The sequence below is a fragment of the Bombus fervidus genome, chromosome 4, assembly GCF_041682495.2.
Source record: "Bombus fervidus isolate BK054 chromosome 4, iyBomFerv1, whole genome shotgun sequence".
In the NCBI taxonomy this organism is placed as follows: Eukaryota; Metazoa; Arthropoda; class Insecta; order Hymenoptera; family Apidae; genus Bombus; species Bombus fervidus.
In genome coordinates, this window is record NC_091520.1 from 15,835,174 (window position 1) to 15,857,758 (window position 22,585).

General features: G+C 32.8%; 1 protein-coding gene across 2 annotated transcripts; it reads left to right on the forward strand.

Annotated features, from left to right (window-relative positions):
• Window positions 1–3,966: 3,966 nt before the first annotated feature.
• On the forward strand, window positions 3,967–15,817 carry LOC139986995 (serine protease inhibitor 88Ea). Of its 2 annotated transcripts, none has more exons than XM_072002810.1 (4): window positions 3,967–4,080; window positions 12,032–12,388; window positions 13,291–13,663; window positions 14,099–15,817. In XM_072002810.1, exons 1-4 carry the CDS (start codon window positions 4,060–4,062, stop codon window positions 14,701–14,703), a joined length of 1,356 nt encoding a protein of 451 aa, XP_071858911.1. In that variant the 5' UTR covers window positions 3,967–4,059; the 3' UTR covers window positions 14,704–15,817. The 2 variants fall into 2 exon arrangements, with proteins under 2 accessions (XP_071858911.1, XP_071858912.1); XM_072002811.1 differs by lacking the exon at window positions 3,967–4,080 and adding an exon at window positions 7,914–8,116.
• The last annotated feature ends 6,768 nt before the right edge of the window (window positions 15,818–22,585 follow it).

The window sequence follows — 22,585 nt, forward strand, 5'->3', positions numbered from 1 at the left end:
TATTTATTACTATACGTATCAGGTATTTTTAGTACTATCTATATTATCATTATTTGCTACTGTTGTCGTTATGATACTATTATTTTTTACCAATATTTATTCTGATGCTATTTATTTGCCTTTAGTTTCAAGTTCCCTAATCTTATTTGACAAGTTCCTCCGAATGGCTCGCATTTTCTTGGCAGCTCGTCTCCTTTTCTTTACGTCCTCGTCACGATCCTCCAGCTTTTTCTTTCTTAAATTCTTTTCTGTTGTTCCCGAGCCTCGGAAACTCTTATTTCTTTTCGACAATCTTTTTTCTCTGTTCTTTGCCTTCGATGGGAATAAATATTAAATAAACAAATCTCACGATTTTTATGAATTTATCGATTAACTCACGTGAACGTTTAATCGCATACGGATTAATCTTTTATCTTGAATTTGTTTGTAGCTCTGCCAGAGTTTCCCACAAATTTCGGCCGCACGAAGTAGTTTTAATCTCAATCCACGATTAGAAAGATTGTGAAATAACGAGACGATTTTTCCAATGTTAAAGTCGTTTTGTCCTCCACCCTGGTTATCAATTATACTTGAACGAAGTTGTACCAACTTTACGAAATACTTATCGAGATTAATGATTTTTCGTTGTCATTTAAATTTTTACTAACTTCAGTGAACATTTTTTTCTTAAAGCTTTTTTTAGATTATATAGGAAGATACGAATACATTGAAGTAACTATAGGAATGATTTAAAATAATCACAAAATTATTCACCTTAACAGAGAAATCAATATTTTTCGTAGCTTAAAATAATGACAGAATCGTTTAATTTAATTAAGCCGATATTTTAGATTCTAGAAGGAAGATCATCATGAGTCAAATTCGAGTTTTGTAAAATGCTTTCACTGTTAGCGTTTGCTTGAAATTGCCAATAATAACCGATTGTATTAAGCAATTGTATTAAGTAATCGTATTAAGTAATTGTATTAAGCAATTGTATGTAATGAATCATAGTGTGTGCAAAATGTCAAGGTAAATGTCACTTCCTTGTTGAAGTATACAGAATTGGCAACATAAATTTAATGTGGTGGAACATTAAACATTCACGACATTGTGTTAAAATATAAATTTTGTCTCTTGTTTGAATTTACCTCTGGTAAACTTTTGATTTATTCACAATATGTGCCAACGAAAATCGCTAAACAAGAATCTTAGCTAAGAATAGGAAACTGCCAGAGTTTTTACTGATACATTTAATCTTTCATGTTTTATGTATTTACGTTCTTAGCTATTATAACAGACAAGAGTTAACAGAAAAATACCTTGGGTTATTAAAAATTACAATGGACAGAAGCGAAAAGAAAAGCGATATATAATTCTGACAATTATGCATTCTCAGTAATTGGTTTAAAGATGCAAACATGTTCGGAATGTAGATAATATGGAAATGTATATGCAAAGTAAAATATTCGTTGTAATATTTAACGAGTGAAACGAATCTCTTTCCAGATCTTAGCTTTTTAATCGTGTTTATAAAGATCTGAATTTGCATTATAAATGTTCAAAGTCTATTTATAAATTACGAGTACAAATCTTGAATTATAAGCTTTTACCAACTCGATGAACGTGCAATCCCAGTCTGTTCCGTCGTATTGGCACTGTATCGTTGCTTTTTCAACATCTTCAGAAATCTCAGTGTATTTCACACAATAAGTAAGTATCCAACTTTGAGGTATGCTAATCACAGGCAAGGTTCTCCAAACTTTGGCTGTGATATCTTCCAACATCTTCAACGAGGTACTATCGCTGAAGGTAGGTACTTCCGTGATCGATGAATCCATATTCGGAAATTCTATCGTTCTATTTTCATGACGCTGAAGCAAGATATCACATTTTAACAAGCTTTTCGATTTTATTACACTTTGATCGTTGCAGTATGTAAAGTAGATCAACTTGTGATTTCTTCGGATGCTTGTTGCTTTTGATGGATTTGGCAAACGCAAATGTACAGATGACGATACATCCGATTGCTATTACGTGTCTTAGCATGGAACGATAAGGTTTCTGTAAAACGATTTTCCTCGAACGAGACTTAGACAGATCATCGTAATATTAAATTTTTTCTCACGATTAAATTTCATTTGTTAAATTCTCTATATCGTGATTGAAATATCGCTGTTCACACTAAATCATTAAAATATTCGAGAAATTATTTCGATTTTCAAATACCACATCGAAGTATTATTCCGCTATTACACAAGAATCTTTTACATCGGTTTTAATTCAGTTTTTCTAACATCATATCGCTGCAATGGGTTACGAATTATTTGTTTTTAAATGGTCTCTAATTGAGCTACGAAGGTATACACGTGACACGAGCCTCTCGAATTTAGCTAATTATCGATAATAATTCGGACGGTGTTAAGTTATCTTAACAGCTTTATCGCAACAAAAATCGACATAGGTAAGGCCAGGAAAAAGGGAATCTGCACAGAGAGGAAACCATAGACCATAGAAATTACCATCCTATTGATTCATTATTGCATTAAGATAATCTTTATTGTTGCTTCCGGCGTAATTCATAGGCTATTAATTGGCCAGAAATTTAGAGCCTACAAATCAAGAAAGATTGTAAGAAAATTGGAGGAATTGCTTCCTTTAATTATTTATTTTATGATTGCTTATTCGATTTGGACTAAAATGTCGCTTCTGCTTAAATTCTGATATATTGGGTTGGCAACTAAGCGATTGCGGGTTTTGTCATTACCACCTCATGACAATTATCTTGTCTTAAATTTATGCCTAAGCTCTATCTTTCCAAGAAGTTTTCAGTTTTACGATCCATTTACCATAAATGGACCATTAAGTGATTTTCTCTCAAACCATCGATCAAATTTCCATTGAGATGCCAAAACGGTAAAAAAAGTTATATGAAATTACTCGGAATTGATGATAAAATAAATTATATTTTCAGAACTGAAGATAAAATGCTCTTTCTGAGCTTTTTTTCGAGATCAAGAGTCAGCTTAAAAAAGAGGAAAGTAAATTTAGTATCACGTGATTTCTTCTACACAAGATAAATTGTTTTGCAATCCTTCGTTTGCTTTTGAAGCATTTCACTGGAACTGTCATTTAAAAAAAGGAAAATCAACTTGTGTATTTACATACATGATAAATGAGTATATTATAATGATGAAGTACAATAAAATAATCGTCTGTGAATGGAATATTGATGGAATTTTCAATGTCGTATAAATCGACGTCTATTTTTGTTTTCCGCCTGTATTCAATACTAATGTAAACGCATGATTGACAATACGATCAGTGATTCCGATGCAGTAGATTGCATTGCAATTACAATGATTTACATAAATAGCTTTATGACCTACAATTACTTTACCAATATTCTACGAATATTCTATAAATAAATATTGTAGAAAATAGTATAAATGAATAAAAGGCACACATTCTATCACCAAGGTTACAAAAAACCCAATATTTTACCTTCTCGTTTCGGCAGTTTCTTAAGATCGCTCCATGCCCATGATTCACTGTTATCTTCATAATTCATCATCGTGTTTGAAGAATTAACACAGACTTCCTCGATTTTCGTCGAAAGGATCAGAGCAATGAAAATTACGAATAATTGCGGAGATCCACGTGTGGAAATTAATGGCATCGTTGATAAGCGCGAGTTTCCGGGAACATTGCGGCCGTCGACCGCACAAAATCAACATGTTAACAAAAAGACGATTGTCACGAAAAAAGTGGATAATCGTTAACTTCGCTGGGATTTCCCTGCGTCCTACGCGTCTTCTGCCGCCCACCTCTCCGTATAAGGTATAAATGCATACGAAAGAGAAAACTGAAGCTGCGTCTTCGTCGAGGATTAGTCTTGAGAACGTTCAGTTTCGTGCGAACAGATTATCCTAATATATCGTAGCGAGAATACTTGCCTTTTTCATTAACACCAACAATTCGTAACGTAACACTAGCGAGTGAAGTAAAAAAAAGAAAAAAAAAAAAGAAGATAGGAAAGAAGACTAAAATCGTTGAAGAACCGTTCGACCACCGTGAAAGATGTTGGTGAGAAATTTACAGGTAAGTCGTTGTCATATACGGTAATTTGTATCTTGTGGAGTAATATAGATGTTGGATATGTAGATTTGCGTTTTGTGTTTGTAGTATATTGCTTTATGAAACTATTCGTATACTTGTTACAGAAAATTTTTATAGGGTAATATAAGTTGCTTTTCGGGGAACTATGGTACAAGTTTTAGTTTCGATAATAAATTATACGATATATAAAAAAATTTGTATTTTACGCCTTTATATAATTGAACCTTATGAAAGAGCGTAAATTGTAATATGCAGGTGAAGCATACGTGAAATGTGCTTCATATGGAAAAAAATATTCGCGTTTCGAGTTCTTACGAAACGTTCTTATGTTCGGTATAAGAGAATTTAAAACCAAATAAATCATATAAAATAAAAATATTTCGGTTTACTTATTTATTCGCATTACTTATTTATTAACAACTAATTAATTTACTTAATACTTTGATATTTAACAGTCAAACAGTTAATTTGGGTATTTCATACTTTAATAAAATATACTTACGCGCAAATTCCATTTTGCAAATTTCACGTATATATGTATAACAAACTCTAGAGTGGTTGAAAGTTTAATTAAATAATTTGATATCTCTTATCGTCTTTGACGGTCTCCAAAGTGTAATAACCGTGCCTATGTATATCTGAATTTTCATAGCTATGGACTTTGTATCATCAAATAACATTGACACTACGATAAAATGTATTGATTCTTTTGACATATGAGAAGGGAGTTTAAAACGATCATAAACCATAGATAGCATGCGTCGTAATATTGTCATTTCTCTCGTCAAACTTTTCCAGACAGTTCAAATATTAAAGATATTACTTACTATCCTATTATTAGCCAGAGATCGTAAAACAAATAAAATGTAATAACATAACTCTTTCTATAGTTTTTTTTAATATTTAAAAATGTTTAAAATTTAAAAGAGGAAGTTTATTTTGTAAATTAGCATGAACTTAACGATCTTTTAAGCACCTCTGAATATCTAGTCGCTAATTTTTCTAGAGATAGAAGAAACAACATTAAAAATATTGCAGACACAAAAGAAATATCATATATTTAATATATAATGATATTTTCATAGAAATTCTGGTAGTATACCAGGAATCTTTGAAAATTTTTTATTATTTTGAATTTTAAATAATTTTAATTAATTTTTACACAAATTAAATTTTTTTCAAGTTTTATTAATCTACTTTCAAATTTTAAATTATACGATACAATTGTACAATTTTAAAGATACTTTAGAAAAGTGTCTCGCATAGTGATGTCTTTCAATCGTTGCTGTCACAATAACAACGAGAGCTTTTTATTCTGATGGCCTCTTTATACGTAATCATATTGTATTGCATAATACGATACGGAGCTTCACTTTTCAGCTTGTTACGATTAATCAACGGTAACAGCAATGCGTTGTAAGTAAAGCTGTGGAATTTCCAGGTTCCTCATTAACATCTATACGTAATTAACAACTGGTCGCTCACAGTTATGACTGAGAAGAGACAGAACAATGGAATTGTGGAAGGTTCTTTCGCAATAACAGATGAAATATAACGAAGGAAAATATATCTTGCTATTCTTATGCAAGATCAATTAAAGAATCTAATAGCATTTTTTCCTTTCTTGAATAACTACGACGAGTTCGTCTTGATTAAATAAAAAATAAAAGGAAAGGGTATTCGAACAATATTTAATCGAGATCAAAGTTTGAATAGTTAAAAATTGTTAAAGTTTATATTATAGAAAATTCGAGCTTACACGAGAAGAAAAATATACTATAAGTGATGAAATGATAGTAAAAATAGCGAAAATATTAGTTAGAAGACATTGAAGAGTTTACAAGGACATATAGAAGATCATTATACTATTCTAAGAATGTAGGAAATGATTCGATTTCTCGAGTGATAAAAGAATCATAAGAATAACGATTCGAAGAAAATTATATTAATTTGCTCGTAGAAACGAAGAAAGTAATAGGTGTAGAAATGAGTTATTTCCGACAAATTGAATTTTCATTTTACGCAAAAATCGAAAAGAATTCATTTTTATAGTTAATAATTTGATTTCTTTTTCAATTGAAAAGATTCAATCATACAACAGGAGTCAATGTCGCTTAATTATCTCTAACAAATCTTACGACAGATTTGTTGATCGCTCTTGTTGTAGCCGTTTAAACGATCTTGACTCGGTAACGATTTTCGAGAACTCACAAAGGAACTAACACTCCTTTCGAGTTACTTTCTCTGGCTATTGGCCAACGCTTTGAAAAGGAGCCTGTTTTATTCATTGAATAAATTCTGGAAGAGGGAGAAACGAGGAGAAAATTCCAAAGAACGCTTTCTGAAAACGCAAGGAACTGTAATTCATTTCCAACTCTCGTGCTTTAATCTAACTGGATTAAAAATATTCAAGAAACATGAAACACAGACTATAATAAATATAAAGTATGAAAATTACAATGAAATTTTCATTTAATGTAATGAATAGATGCAATTTTTGTATTTTTATGAACATAGTTAAACAAATAGAAACTAAATAGAAATTTGTTTCACACACCAAATATCAATAATACTTCGGTTGCTCTACTTTAAATATCTCATATATTTTTGCATATTATATGCATTTATATGCAATATAAATTATTAAAATCTCAAGATTTCTAAAAAATGCGTAAACATCTACAGTCTAAGAATAAATTTAGAAAATTGTGAGTTGACGTTGTTGAGGTGAAAGAATTAATCTAGCGAAGATCGTTACTCGTAAAATTAGCGTTAATTTGCGATTCTAAGAAGTCAAATAGAACTACATTCCTAATGTCGATCGCCTTAAATGGCGTCGAAGGAGGAAGTTATTACTGGTGAAGACAAAAAGGGTGAACGTTCTTGCAGTGAGTCTAGTTTTTGCTTCAGCTTGAGTTGATGGAACGAAGACATCTTTCTTGTGACACTTGACATCTTTCTTATCTTCTTGTAGTTATAAAACAAATAAATAGCGATTATCTATATCATTTATATATACGCGCTAATTATTGTATCGTATTTGTTATTATCGTTTCGTAATTGCATTTTTATTTTTAAACGTTCTAAGTTTTATTTATATGCGTATAAAAGTGAGAATATTACTTTGTGTCTGGAATATTATTATCTCCTATATCTATACTTTTGTGTTTTATATGTTTTTATTGTCTTCGCTCTATTATTCCTTTCTCACTTTTCTATAGAATCTCAAGCGTTAAAAAGTTAATTCGAACATTGTATAGACTTCGTGCCAGTGACTGTCATTGAGAAAAATTATTTAAAATGTCGCATAATTAAATGCAATCAAACAAGTTCAATAACCTTGAGTCACCCGCACAGAGTACCGAGGAAAATGTAATTTGAGAAGCCGAACCTACCAAGCTGGTGGATTATCTCTGGTTTACATACGTTAGCCTCGATTTATATGCTAATTACAATTACGAGCTTACGGGTTTTGTACGAGTACTCGCAAGTAGACCAATTTATGCCGCAGGTGTGACGAAATATTCTCCAAAGACACTTAGGTATCAGTTTATCAACCCTAACATCCGCTTTCATCGAAAGAACTGTGTATTGAAAGTGTACGCATAGGTATGCGTACATAATGAATTGTATCGACGATTTCCGATTATGACGTGGTTTCCCCACCGACTTCATATGGGATTTCCTGACAATGAAGTCATTAGTATCGGGCATTTCCAATATTGCAGAAGTAACGACCTATCGGCTTTGTGAACGTTGGTTTGCGCTGTTGCGCTGCAAAGGATTCGTGTCCGATGAATAAACGTGACTCCACTCGCGAGCAAAACTCGTGGTGGGGAAGTGGTCGAGGAGCCAGTTACTCGCGGACATCTCGGTGACTCTGCTTTTCCTTCTTCGCACTCAGTTCAGTTTTGTAGCGAGCAACAATCGGACGTTTTTTCGTATCTAAGCCGATAGTTTACAATTTGAGAATCTAGAAAGCAAGAAGGCGCAGATCAGCGAAATGTTTTTCAAACCGGTGAGTGGTGACGCTTCGATGAAGTCTCAATTTAAAATTCAGTAGAAACGACGTAGAATTAACGTAGATCTTCATTGTCTCAGCCGCATTAAGATTTGATCTCTGTAATGGGAAGCTAAGTTGTCGGTGGAGATCCTATTAGTCTGATGAAAATTGTATCGATGCATCGATTGTTGCATATATTGACGCTTTAGAAGTTAGTTGTTTCTAAATGAAATTGTTTTGATGTTTAAGTAACGAGTTCGTTAGTTATCAAAGATTTTACGTAAATACTCCCCATTAAATCTGGTAGGATGATATTTTATACATGACTCTTGTTGTCTTCGTAATGAAAGTTCAACTGTGATAACTTATCTCGTTGTATACACTTTTTGCGCTTTCTATCGCTTTTTTTCCATACCTCGTATCGACCCGATATTAAGTCAATAATATTCTATCGTGTATGCTTCAAATATTCTGTTTCAATCAAATATTTCTATTTTTGTAGGTTTATATATCTTTTAAATTGGTTGTTTAGTGTTGTAACAACTGCTGTAGTAGGTAATTGACAACATGGTTTTTCGTAATCAAAAACATTTCCGTCATCGATGATGCTTACCGGTATCCAAACAAATTTTAATTATTTATAATAATTATTCATAAGTTAGGGAATACTTAAAAATTAATATTTCTTAATTACTTAATTTATGTTAAAAACCTCTTTCACATTTACCGATCACTTTCTTCCATTCAAATAAAAATGAACTTTTCCCCAATCACCTGTTTCGTAAGAATTTAAAAAATATGTGTCATTTTTTTGGTATCTGACTAATTTTCTATAACCTACATATTTTGATTCCCATTAATATTTTCACGCTGTTAAGTTTCTCATATAGAAGTGAAAATGTTCGTTGCTTTGTTTTACGATCAGCCTTCCTCGAACCATGAAGGACAGTCTTTAACTCACATTTTTACTCATTCTACATCAAGGAGGAATCATAATCACAAGAATTTAATTGACTAAAACGTTTACAAGAAACGTTGGCACAGTCATTATTGTATTACTTTTTGATTGACGAATTGCGTTAATTCAATTTTAATTTGACTTTGTGTATAGCCACGCTAGGCTGCGGTTGATTACACGCGTGATACGTGCCTTATTTGCTAAGTTGGACACGTATCTGTTCGAAGAATTCACTTGTTATTCGCCGATTGTCTCTGTTGGCACTGTCAGATTTTAAATGTCTTTGTGAATGCTGGTGCTGTTAAAAATTACGAAAAAATCCAATGTCATTGCGAAGAGAAAGATTTCAGTAAAATAGTCAACTGCTATTGCCTGTGCTACACTGCACAGTCGTAGTAAAATTTTACAAGTTACCGGTTACCAGTATCGATAAATAATTCCCGTATAACATTAACAAGTTTGATAATAAAATCTTCTGCTAGTAATTTATACAAATTATCTGATCATCGCATTTGAGTTTCTAGATTTCATATTTCATATTATTTTCACTGTTGAAAAATTTCCTATTATGCGGATCCTGTGGATTTTTGAATCTTTATACTTGCTATAAATTCATAAACATCCGCAGTATCGTAATAAATTATTTCCACTCTTGTTTCTAACATAAGATGAAACATTTTTATAAAAAAGGTACAAATTTCGAAGATAATAAATTCAAGTGATAGATACATAATGAAAAAAAAAAAGAATACAGCAAGTCAAATAGAAAATGGCAATAAATATTGAAGTACTGAAACAAGTAAAAGTACCCCGTGGAAATAGGAGAAAATCTTGAAAGGTGTAAAATAGAAATTATACGATGCCATTCTCATAAATCAAGGAGAGTTTCGTTCCGAAGAACGTATAATGAAGTAGTAAACAGTGGAACGGAACGAAATTGAAGGTTGTCAAACGAGGAACTGGAAAGTCGCATACGAAATTACGTAAAATCTGTATTAGTATTTGCATAAGGCGAAATTAAAGTGGAATAATTCACGCAAGTTTCCCACGTGCCACAAGTAGTATGCTATCAGCAATAAACTGTACAGGCGTGGTTGTGTTTTCTCTTGCTTTCGTCATACGAGGCTCGTCATACTTCAATTTCAACCAAGAAAGCCGGACACTATGATGTCACGGTTTACTCGTTGCTTTCACTCACCTCAAAGCTTATCTTACTTTCGTCCCAGATCGTATAATTTTCACTAATTTTACCATTACGTTCCGAACCCTTCTATATTTATATTATGTTTTTATCGAAATTAGTCCTAATCATTAACAGAATATATTACTTTCTATTTTATACCGTCCTGTAGTAATTCTTTTGAAGACCGATGAATTTGTCGCGGAGAAAAATATTGGCAATGAAAACATTTCTAAAAGAAAATTATAAATTTAAATCTTTCCGAATGGGTCAATATTTTGTTGATGTTTCTTAAAAAAATGATGACGGTATTTCCAAGTATATAATTGATTAATGTCGTAATTTTAAAGATATAGTAGCCTTGCTAAAATGGTAGTTGTTTTGTTTATAATATGGTAGATAATATTTATGTTAGTGAAAAACTAGAGTATTTTCATATAATAAAATACAGATTAGGGTGGAGAGATAATAAATGTTTAAACTTTATGTTAAATTATATGAAATTTTCTATAAAACTGATGTCAAATATATTTTTATATTTGTATGAATATAATTTTAATAATGGATTGAAAAATTAATAAGAGATAAGTAAAATATTAGTATCAGTTTATCCTATAGCAAGTAGTACAAATTTAATTCAAACGTTGTCCAATTGTGAACTATTTTTAACATAAAATAATCTAACATAACAAACTATTTTAATATAAATTTATTTCTTCATAAAAGAAATTAAAAAATTCCAAACTTGTATTTTGACGAACAATAGATACTGATTTCGTCATAATCTATGATTATCATCGTGGATACAAAACCAGTTCTGCCCTAAATAAGTGTATCTGATATCACTACAATTGCAAAGTAAGTTATTGTGATTAACTAGAGCGTGACTCCTACACGAAACTCTTCCCCTGGTTGACATAAAAGTGTCGTAGATTGGATGACGTGTGAGACGATTTATTTGTTGACCTTACGATCGTAATCTTAGAACTTGTATAAATTACGATTAGAGGTCACGGCTACCAAAATGTGAAGGGGTTGCGAAACGTCTAGCTGCAGGATTGAAAATACTTTCCTCGTCTTATTTGTTGTTTTTAATGTTTCTGCCTTAATACCTTCGCTTTTTTTTTATATTATGGAGAAAGTCAATTATACGAATGGTTTTAAGCAATTTTCATTGAATCATGGATACTCTTCGATCATGGATTATCTTCGAATTTCTACCATATTGTTCGTTCATAGCGAAGTTGTAATTGTGCGATAATGGAGGCTAGTAACAACGATGACACAATGATAAAATGGAAATGTCGTTCACTCGGAGTTTTATAATGATACAGGAAATTACTCGAACGTCCGTAGACGTTTTCGAAGGGTGCGATTTAACTTTGCGTAAGCCACGCATGTATTTCGTTTCAATTTCCTAGTTTCTGGTCTTTCGTATTTTCCTTTACGTTCTTTGTTTTGCCTCACCATAATTATATAATTGTACATTCGATTTTTTACTTCTAAGTATTGATATTATAAAAATATTTTGCTTTCAACTTAAAATATACAAACGCTCCAGCGTCCATTCATACTCTTTCCATAAAAAGTTGCAAGTGTACCGTGCTTATCAAACAAATCCTAACAGATAAATAATAATATTTATTCCAAGCTGCTTTATACCTAAAATTCCCCTTATTATACTTTAAAAACTTCATATTTTCTTATTATCAATAATCCAACTCCTTTGATGAAAAAAACTCTTCAGAGACTTTTAGAATATTATTTTCTCAACAATTATTCTTTCTTTCAGGCAACGTCGGTGTTACCAGTAGTACTATTGCTGGTAACTTACGTATCAGCACAATGTCTCACCGGAAACGACAGTCCTCCGACAATGAGCGCTGGCTCAAAGAAAGGTGTGATCAACTCGAGATTCGAATTCGCTCTCGATACTCTTAAGAAGATGTCTTTGATCGAATCACGCGACAACATCTTCTACAGTCCGCATAGTCTTCATCAGGCTCTGACCTTGGCGTACTTCGGTGCTCGAGGCACCACCGAGGACTCCTTAAAAAGAGCCTTGCACCTACCTAACGATCTGTCCAAGGTCGACGTGCAACGATATTATGCCTACGAGAATTCCGTCAAAAATCAAGGTGACCAAGAGGTGAGGATTTAACTGGAGCTGTTGCATAATTTATCGTTTGTGTTTGCAAGTATTCCAAGGCGAGCCACATAATCGTAACATCAGGACCCCTTTGCGCAATAGTAACATCAATAAATTCTGCTTTTTAAAATTATTATTATGAAAACAAGCTATAAGGATTTGTCCAATACTCTTTTTCGTCTTTAAAATTTACTTGAAATTATCTTTTTTTTTATCAGTAAGTTTGATTATTTAAATGCTATATATTATTTTAATATATTTTTCTTTTACTTTAATAAAGCAATATGTATGCCTTTTACACTTTCCAGTAATGTTACGTAATTCTTAGGTATTGTTTCACTTCTTAACGGATTAGACTTGACAGTTTGTATAGTTAGATACTTTGAGGTAGTTGAACTTATTGAAATTCAAGCAGGAAGCGTTTTGACCTCATAGCTCTATAGAATTTCTTAATCAAAAGTTATGAATGTAACGCGTGAATAATGTTTGTTTCCTCGACGTGGACGGATGACATAAAGTAAATGATTTTATTTGATCAGTTATATAATTCTTGCCTTTGTTCGTGACGAGTTGGTGTGACTATAATGTTCGGGTAAAGAATATCTTTTTTTACATTACTTGAAATTGTTCTATTTTTTAGTAGCTAGATAATTTTGTAAAAGTTATGTTTGGAAATAATGAAATTTATGACGATTGCAAGTAAATAATAGTTTCTGTACTACTGCTAACGAATTTTGATGCAGTAATAATTAATATAATACTTAATATTATCGTAAAATAGGTAAAGGGTATAAATAGGAAATGTAATCCCAAAATACCAGAATTTTTTTATAGTGTTAAAATTACAACATTTGAAGTATTTAAAGAATGAACCGTTAAATTAGTTTTCTTCCTCTATTCAGAATTCATCACGAGGTTACGAGTACAACTCAGCGAATCGATTATGGGTATCGAGCACGAGAAAAGTACGAGAGTGTATGTTGGACTTATTTGGAGACCAACTGGAAAAGACTGATTTTCATACTAATCCAAGCGCGGTTCGTGATCACATTAATGAATGGGTGAGCAACATGACCAAAGGACATATCCGCGATCTCCTTCCTGTTAACAGTATTGGAGCAGATACTGATTTGGTCCTGGCTAACGCAGTATACTTCAAAGGTCTTTGGGAAAGTCGTTTCAATCCAACTAATTCTAAGAAAGATATTTTCTACATTTCGAACTCTCAACATTCCATGACTACATTCATGAAGCAGTCAGGACATTTCAATCATCGTAAGTTACACATCTTAAATTTATGAAAGACTAAAATTTATCTACAGAAATCTGTGGTGGGCAAAAAGAGTATAATTCAAATTTTTAATCAAAATAGGATAAATATGCAAATATATTCTACATTGATCTTTTTACATATGCTTCTAATTGATTTCAAAATGTTTTAATTGTTACAAACTCTGCTTGGTCAAATAAATAAAAGTCAAACTAAAAATTTTAGTCAGAATAAGTCATCAGTTTCGAAAGAAGAAGAAACTTTCATATCCAAAATCTAACCACCTGATCTTACATTGCAGTTCAAATGTTGTAAGTGCGTCTCTACAAGACTAATAATTCTGACTTATATTCTTTTGCCCGCCTAGAAAGATTATAATCATATTATATCATTGCAAACATATATAAATAGAAATAAATACAAATAATTTTTCCTTACAGTCGTCTCCGAAGTACTTGGCGCGCACGTGCTAGAACTGCCGTACAAAGGCAACGAAATCTCAATGTTCGTCCTTCTTCCACCATCTGTCTCCGTCGCAAAATCCGCTGCTGACGTTGAGCAAAACGGAGAAAGAGACAGTGTTCGTCAACTGATAGAACGCATTTCCACCGAATTAGGATCTACGGAACTCCGCGATCTCTTAGATGCCGGTATACCACCTCAACAAGTCGATGTTATCTTACCGCGATTTGAAGTCGAAAAGGATCTTCCAATAAGCACGCTGCTTCATGCTATCGGTGCAGGCGAATTGGTAATGCCTAATGCTGCCAATCTTCAAGGTTTCGTTGACGATGGTGAAAAACCGTTGCATTTGGGCGACGCTGTCCATCGTGCGCGAATCGAAGTCACTGAAGAGGGCACCACTGCAGCCGCAGCTACTGCTCTCTACACTTTCCGATCTGGACGACCATTGCAACCGGCAATTTTTAATGCGAATCATCCTTTCTTGTATTTCATCTATGAGAAACCAACTCGTACTATTTTATTCAGTGGAATTTATCGTACACCTAACACTCCACAAAATACCGCGGAGACATCAGCTTGAAATGTTTGAAGAATGATTGTGATTGTCGTCGTTATTTTCCGTTTATTTTTGAAGAATGTGGTGTGATGAATAAGAAGCTTTATATGTGTTTGTAACATATACAGGTATGAATGTTTGGTAAGATGTGTTTGCATGTATATATTTTAAGATGAGTATAATCGATAGTTATTTACAGAGCACTTAATATTTATACTAAATTTATGATATACTAAAATATTTTGATGGATATTGTATAATTTCGTACAAATCGCACATGTATTTAAAAAATGTTACAATAAGTGTTATCGTATCAAAATAATTTAGTCATGTGATCGAAGAACATCAAAATCGCCAAAGAAGGATTTCCAGGACTGAAAATGGAGAATCACACATTCCATTTAAGCTTTCAAATAGTGTTTCGTTTTTCCTGAAAAACTTGTGTTGAATTGTGTCACTTTTGACATACATGTGTGAAATGTATCGAAAAATATGGATGGAAATTTGTAATCGGATTCTATTATAATATTTTGTTGCGTTAGATATAGTAAAAATTAAATTATTAGACTAAAGGACATTAAGCTGAGATGTATCAAATTATAATCAAATTCAATTTATTATACGTATAACGTATATACACGCACAGTATTCGAATTTACTATCTAAAACGAAGAAAATAATACGTATTGAATATCCTTCATAATCCGGTACGAAAAATTGATGTTATATGAGTTGTGTTATGTTTGCAATTGTGTTTGTAATTGTGGAGCGTTGTTAAAGGTTTTATAATTTTTTCGACAATTAAAAATGATGATTGTAATTTTTGTTTCTAATATGAATTTTAATCTATACATGTTATATTGAAAATATAAATTTAATATAATTTTCCTTATTTATATAATATATAAATTATAATTATCGAAATGGTAAATCTTTCACATTTATCAGTTAAAAAAATATTTTTCAACCCTGATATGAGAGCCTAAAAAACAGGCATAATATTTTACAAGAAGAACTTCAGATTTGATAATATTTAAAAACATGTGCAAATGTGCTACTTGTGAATGCTTGTACTTATATTTTATATACGTGTATTGGAAAATTTTAAATTAAAAATGGAGAATATTTTATCCACGAATGTAGTTTTATTCTTTATCTTTAACAATTTTTTCAGTATAGAAGTTTATACTGTTTAAGCCAAGAAATGATAAATGAAGAAATAAAATAAAAAACCATAAATTCTGTTCGTTCAAATTATACGTATTAGCTCAGACGTTTTATTGAAATATGTGTTACTACTGAAAATGTCCTTTGCAGGAATTTGACGCCTTCTGTTCGTACGTGATCGACTTACCGGGGGGTTTCCCCACTCCTTGCCAACCGAAATTCGTAGGGCAAATTACGTCACAGGGGTTTAGTCTAATGTCAAATTTCGAAGCGATTAGATGTGTATCGGTGTCACTCCGTGGCAGGTACCGATTTCTATACTACGTAATATATATTTTCATTCTTCATAATCATTCTTTTATCACTTATGCTCTTATAATTTCGTTTACTTATCATACGTTTTTTAATTGAATAATTTATAGTAAATAATTTATTATTTGATTATCTATTTTTCTTCGATCGTCTTGTTGGTTATTACATTTGCCGGTAGATCGTATAATGAGCCTTCAAGATGCAATTTGAGTTTGATTATTGTTTCATTTTGTACATAATTTGCTTTTTATACATTTATTATAATGTTTTGGCTTTTTCTTTGTGCAGATTATTGCTCGACTACGCGGGAAATTTGGAGATGTTAGGGAGATGCAACGAAACTACAAATGGCGTCATAAAATTCAAAAGGACGCGCCATGATGATTAATGGTAACATTTGATTTATTTTAATAAAGTCAAACGTATTTATATGCTTATTTTCTTTTTCTATTGGTTACTTGCTAACATTTATTTAATATTCAATCGATATACATTCTTAACCAATCATCATATTTTTTAGAAGGAATTATTCATATATATGAATTCATATTTTGTTAAAGGTTTCTGATTCCTTCCTTTTTTTCCTGTTTTCTGGAAAGGACTTAGTGATGCTTAAAAAACCAAGAATGTAGGTAACTTTGTATTTTGTACTTCATTTAATTCCTTGTATTTTATGTTAATATTGTATTTTATCCTTATCCTTGTATTTTATGGAATCTGATTGAAAATTTGACAAGTTAAAATTTTTCATTCTTAAATTGATTATTATTAAAATTTTATGTTTTATAGAGATCAATCTTTTATTATTTCAAACTTTCCAAATAATTAACACTGCCTTTAAGGACGAATTATACAATAATGTTCTATGCTTTGTTACAGATTTCTTCCAGTCTGTGCTTTTTCCATGGGATTCAACGATTCCTGTCTAATGATGGGCTTCATGATGACATTTCATAGGGCACAATGCATCGATGACAACGTTCTTCGCAACTAATCGTGAGTCGCATGCATTTTTGTTCCTCTGGTCACTCAATCATGTCGTAGGATGAAAGGTCCGAATCGACACGGGTGACTGGTTGTATTACGTAGAATTTTTGACGAGCATAGTGACCGCGGGTATTTATTATACTCGTGAGTAGTAACATTTTCTTGTATGTGTTTTATTTATCTGTTCAGGATAGGTTTTCTTGCACACCGCGTTTTCGAATATTGATAATAACACATTAAGAATTAATAGACGACAGTATCATATTGATATAATTAATATTATATAAAAAATTGATATAAATAACTCAATGCTGATAATTAATGTGTATTACTGTGATTGAAAATCACGGAGTGTATTGATAATAATTATTTATAAAGTATATTCAGGATGATTTTATATTTGCAAATATTAAATACCCAAAAAACAAATATTTGAGTAAACAACGAGTATGAAAATAGCTTCAAGTATTCTGTAGTGGAGAAGTTGGATATCCTCCGATTTCATTATGAAAATTGCAATTATGATTGAAATTATTATAACTACTATTAATGCTATTATTGATTTTTATTATAAATTATATATAATTTCATCTTGTGTTTTACGGTAATGTGGAACAATTTTATTGTTTGAGTTCCATAGACAGTAAAATTTCGATAAAATTTTAAATGTAAAATATAAAGGTATGGAGTCTAATTTTATCCGTCCAAGAATGTATCAAATTTTACGTGCAAGAAAACACTTCGCGACAGGCAGATTTCAGAATCAAAACAAGTTTTGAATGCTTCTTTGTTTCCAAAGATGTGTTTTGATGAAAGAATTGCCTGAGGATATTCTTATTAATATTTCATTTAGAGTTCATTATTATTATTTATTGATATAAATATTATTTGCATTATTTTGAAGCTCAATTTATTTTTTGAAATATAATAAAAAACAAGTGAATAAATATTAACTCTCTTTATTCAAATTTAGCATTTCATTAATTCATTAAATTAATAGAATGAAGTGTAAAGTAGACTTTAATTAACGAATATTAGCCCGTTAGATACAAAACATAATAGATACGCTTATCATATTTTTAGCTTAGGATTTTCAGGTTTAATCCCTTCCGTGCCCATTGCCAGGATCTCACTCACGTGCTCAGGTGCTACTTGAGTGGGAGAAAGGCAGCGGGCATGATGACTATAGTTTATATGTTTAACATTGTCTCAGCGACTGACGTTGCGTTGGTGTATCGTGCACGACGTATTTTCTACATTGTGTGTGTGGTTAGGTCGTGGAACTACGTCGTTTTCTTATTATTCCAACACATATAATTCTGAAATATTAATGAGTTTCACAAGTATTATTAATGCAATAGTAATATATAATAATATTAAATTACAATGGTATCAAATATTATACCATTTAGTCTAAGAATATCCTAATTGTTCAAATGATATAATACAAGATTACGAATATTTATACAATATGATCATGAGTATTGATTAAAGTTAACATTGAAATATATTAAAAACAGAATTAAAATTTCAATATATACATATTTATATTACATCTTACGCAATGGTCGCTAGCCATCGTCAGTCGATTTCAGGAAAATGGTACGTAAAAGTTAGAGTATGAAAGTTGAGTGCCAAACTCGGGTGTCGGAGGCGTCCCGGGACGTCTCTCTAGTGTAGGTTCTTGCGCCCGGGTGGTATGTGAGAGAATCGTGGAGTGAGTGTGTTGGTGTGCTTGTTTTGCCATTTTTAAATATAGGGCTAGGTAGGATAGGTAGTTTACTTTCTGGTGTAAATGTTAATTATAAGTAGGTAGGGCCGGGCAGGTTGGCACAGTCTCTGGTCGGGTAGGCGCGTTTTCGCGTGCCCAACCTGTTTCAGGAAATTTAATTTGAAAAGTCGACGGTAAAGCTGGTAGGAGTGGAGAAACTCGTCTCTGGCTTTATCCATCGATTTTTCGAATATCGTGGTCGCGATCGCGAGTGGGTCTCGAAGCGAACGTTTATTTATTGCTCGAGCATGCACATGCGAACGGGCAATGATCACTATGATCCTTGCTCATCCATGTACACGGGGAATAGTATCGGTGATTTATATTTTTATTTCACCTTTGTAAGTTACTTTGTATTTTGTGGTTAGAAAGACTCGAGTCTAGATCTAAGTTTCAGCGGGCATTGCGCCTGAAGAAAGAAGAGGCTACGAGCCGAAGGGGCCCGACAAACTGTCATTCAAGAGGGCAACTACTAATGGCTTCCCATCCTCTGGATCACCCAGAGCATGGAAAGTCATTCGTTACTACTTTGTCACTATGCTCGCTTTTAGTAGTTGTAGTTGTAGTATTTGTTTTCTGACCGATATATATGTCGGTCCTCAACCACATTGGGTAAATCGCGATTTTTTTATTAGTGTTTGCGAGAAATTAATTACGGTTTGAATTAGAGTTGCGGAAAAATTTCGCGGCTTTTATTAGTGTCACGACAGAGTGATTACGGTTTGGATTAGAGTTGCGAGAGAATGATAATCGTGTTTGCTTTAGTGTTGCGAATTATGACAGCGCGATTGTCTTTAGCAATTTTGATTATGAATTGTTAGAATTTCCTGGAAATTAATATGTGTTAAAGTTTATCTCGTTTCCGGTCATTTAATGTTAGATTTAAAAGTTTTAATTAACTTTATAATATTGTAATTTGTAGTATAACATTTTTATTAAATTTGTGTTAAGAATTAGTGTTACGGTTCTCTATTTCTATTGTTTTAATTAATTTTGTAGTTAGAGTTGCGTTGATGAATGATCGCATTTTTTGAAGTAGTGTTGCGCTTATATTATGCCCAATTTTCGTCCACTGGACTGTGGATGCACGTTCGTGTTCCTGAATCATCTGATGCAATTACACCGGTAGCCTACCATATGGCTGCACTGGACATTTCGTTATTAGTGTTGCGAATATTTAAATACGAGTGCATAGATTTGTATTTATAATTAAATCTTTTTTTTTTGCTTTTTTTCATTTCTAATAATTAATTAATTAGTGTTACAAGTATTATATGAAGCACTCTTCGCGATTTATATTGAGAATGTTCTATTTTATATTTAAATTTAGTAAATTAGTGTTGCGAAAAAGGTAATCCACTCACGGTTTATTTTTCGGGATTATATAAAGTGGATAATAATTTTTTTTTATTTAATTTCCAGTTTATTTCAGAAAGCTCTACAGAACCAAGGAAAAGAGGTAACACAGAGTATTTCAAGCAACATGGGTAGTATGCAAGGCTTTGAAGGAACCACTTCATGCAATATTCTTCATGCAATATTCTAAAATGATGCTTTCAATGTTTTGTTTAAAACTGCTGCTTCCTAGGGATATTTAATATTGCTAAAAAGTATTGCTTTCTAGAGGCACTAATCTGTTCCTGAAAGTACCTGAATAAATACTCGAATACTTAAATAAGATATAAGTAATAGTGATTAAGAGTATGCAAAATTAAGGGTGATCTTTTAAATAAAGTATTATTAGGTAGATAATTCTTAATACTTTCAAGTGTCAAGTTTTACATTTTTATAACAGTGAAGAAAATACTTTTTCACAAAGAGTTATAGTAGAGAATGTTTATCGTTTTCGATCGAGTTGAATACTTGCCTTGCATACTTCCCTTGCTGCTTGAAAATATAATTCCTATGTTGGTCGTACCAACAAGTCGCAGAGGGCGTTAAGAAACATTTCGGCTTTTTTCAATGTCGGTATTTCAGTATGCGAGATACGAAGTCCTATTATTTAGTCAATGACCAGTGCAACTACATATATCATAATTTACCGATAGTCGATCTTCCCTGATCGGTAGATAACGCGTTAAAAAAATCCATTCACGGCAAACACGTAATTTATCGAAACATCGATGTTTCATCGACAAAGGATGGTAAAAAAGCTTCCCTCGGAGAACAACGACGATATTAATCGCCTGTCGCCGGCAATAGAAGTACTCGGCTCTGAAATATCCATTGAATGTTGTTGATCGATGTACAATAAATCAAAACTCTCCGACAAGTCGCGCCTCCATCGGTCGCGTTTCTAACCACCGTTCGTTCCATTCACTGACGCTGACGTCACCAAAAAGCCACGGAGGTCCCGGTAAACGTGTGCACAGGCGACCGTTAGCCGGTAGCATCCGCAAAACTCGATCCTCCGGCAGAATCTGGCATCTGGTTGCGTCACGCGCCGATACAAGCGAACGGGCGCACGGACGTTCGTCTCGAAGTCTGGCAGTCCTTGACGCAGGCCTCGATCCCGGCGAAAGATGAGCAAACTCGAGATCCGTGAGAGATTTGCCGTACTTCCTCGAAGGAACGACTCCTCCGACCAGTTTGCTCGCACGAACGGTATTGCGCTTACTACGGAATCTTCTTCGATCGATCTCTGCGCCTAACCTTTTTTTTTCTTCCAATCCAGCCGATATAAGGCTGCGAACACGTGAATTTTCTCGCTGTCAAGGAAGCCTGTATGGAGGTCATCTTTGATCGATCGTATTTCCGTGTAGTTCGACGGGGCCTATCTTTGAACCCGTCAAACCATTGCACATATTCTTTTCTTCGTTTTCGCGTGAGATAGGGTTTTGACTGGCGCTGTCTGAACATACAGTATACGGACACTGCGTTGAGTAGGTTAGTAATTTTTGAGTCTGTCGAGGGAACGAGAATTGAATAGATGGTGATGCGAATGTTCTTCTTTTGTGGATAATAGTTCAGTTATTTATTTATTTTATTTTGTTTACGGGTAGATAACTCTGCATTATATATAAGAATGTGTATAAGTAATTTCAAGAATATGATACTGAAAATTAATAATACGTTAATGCATCAATTGTTCGAGAAAAGGAAAGGGCTAGGTTTTAAGAATCTTTTACTTTCAGAATTACTAATTCTTCTGCATGTAGGGTAATGAAACTACATAGTTAGCTGTTGGTAAACAATTCTCAATCTCTAATTTCTTACGACATGTAACGTAACTTGATTTGAAGTATGTCTAGCAAACAGCAAGCCTAAAGAAGCTGTTTCAATATCATAAGATTAGTCGCGCAATTAAATTCGTCAGCTAACTGGTGAACGTTTAATCGCGATTATCTTATCGGCAATTACACCGGTGTTACTTCGATATGGCGTGCAGTATTGTCGCGAGAACATTGTCCATTTATTGCTCGCGGTAAATCGCATTAATTAAAAAAATTCTGTATAAACGCTCGTTCTCGTTGATTCAATACGTTCCGTTGTGTTATCCTTTTTGCGTTTGAATTACAAATTCCCTCGTGTAGAACAGCGTGCCATATGCGGCAATGGTGCCGCAACGCGCGTGCGCGATAACGATTCTATCTTCGTCGTCCTTGCGCAGAATCGTACGATTCCCGCGCAAAGACACGTGACACCATTCCATGCGTTTTTCGTAGCGCT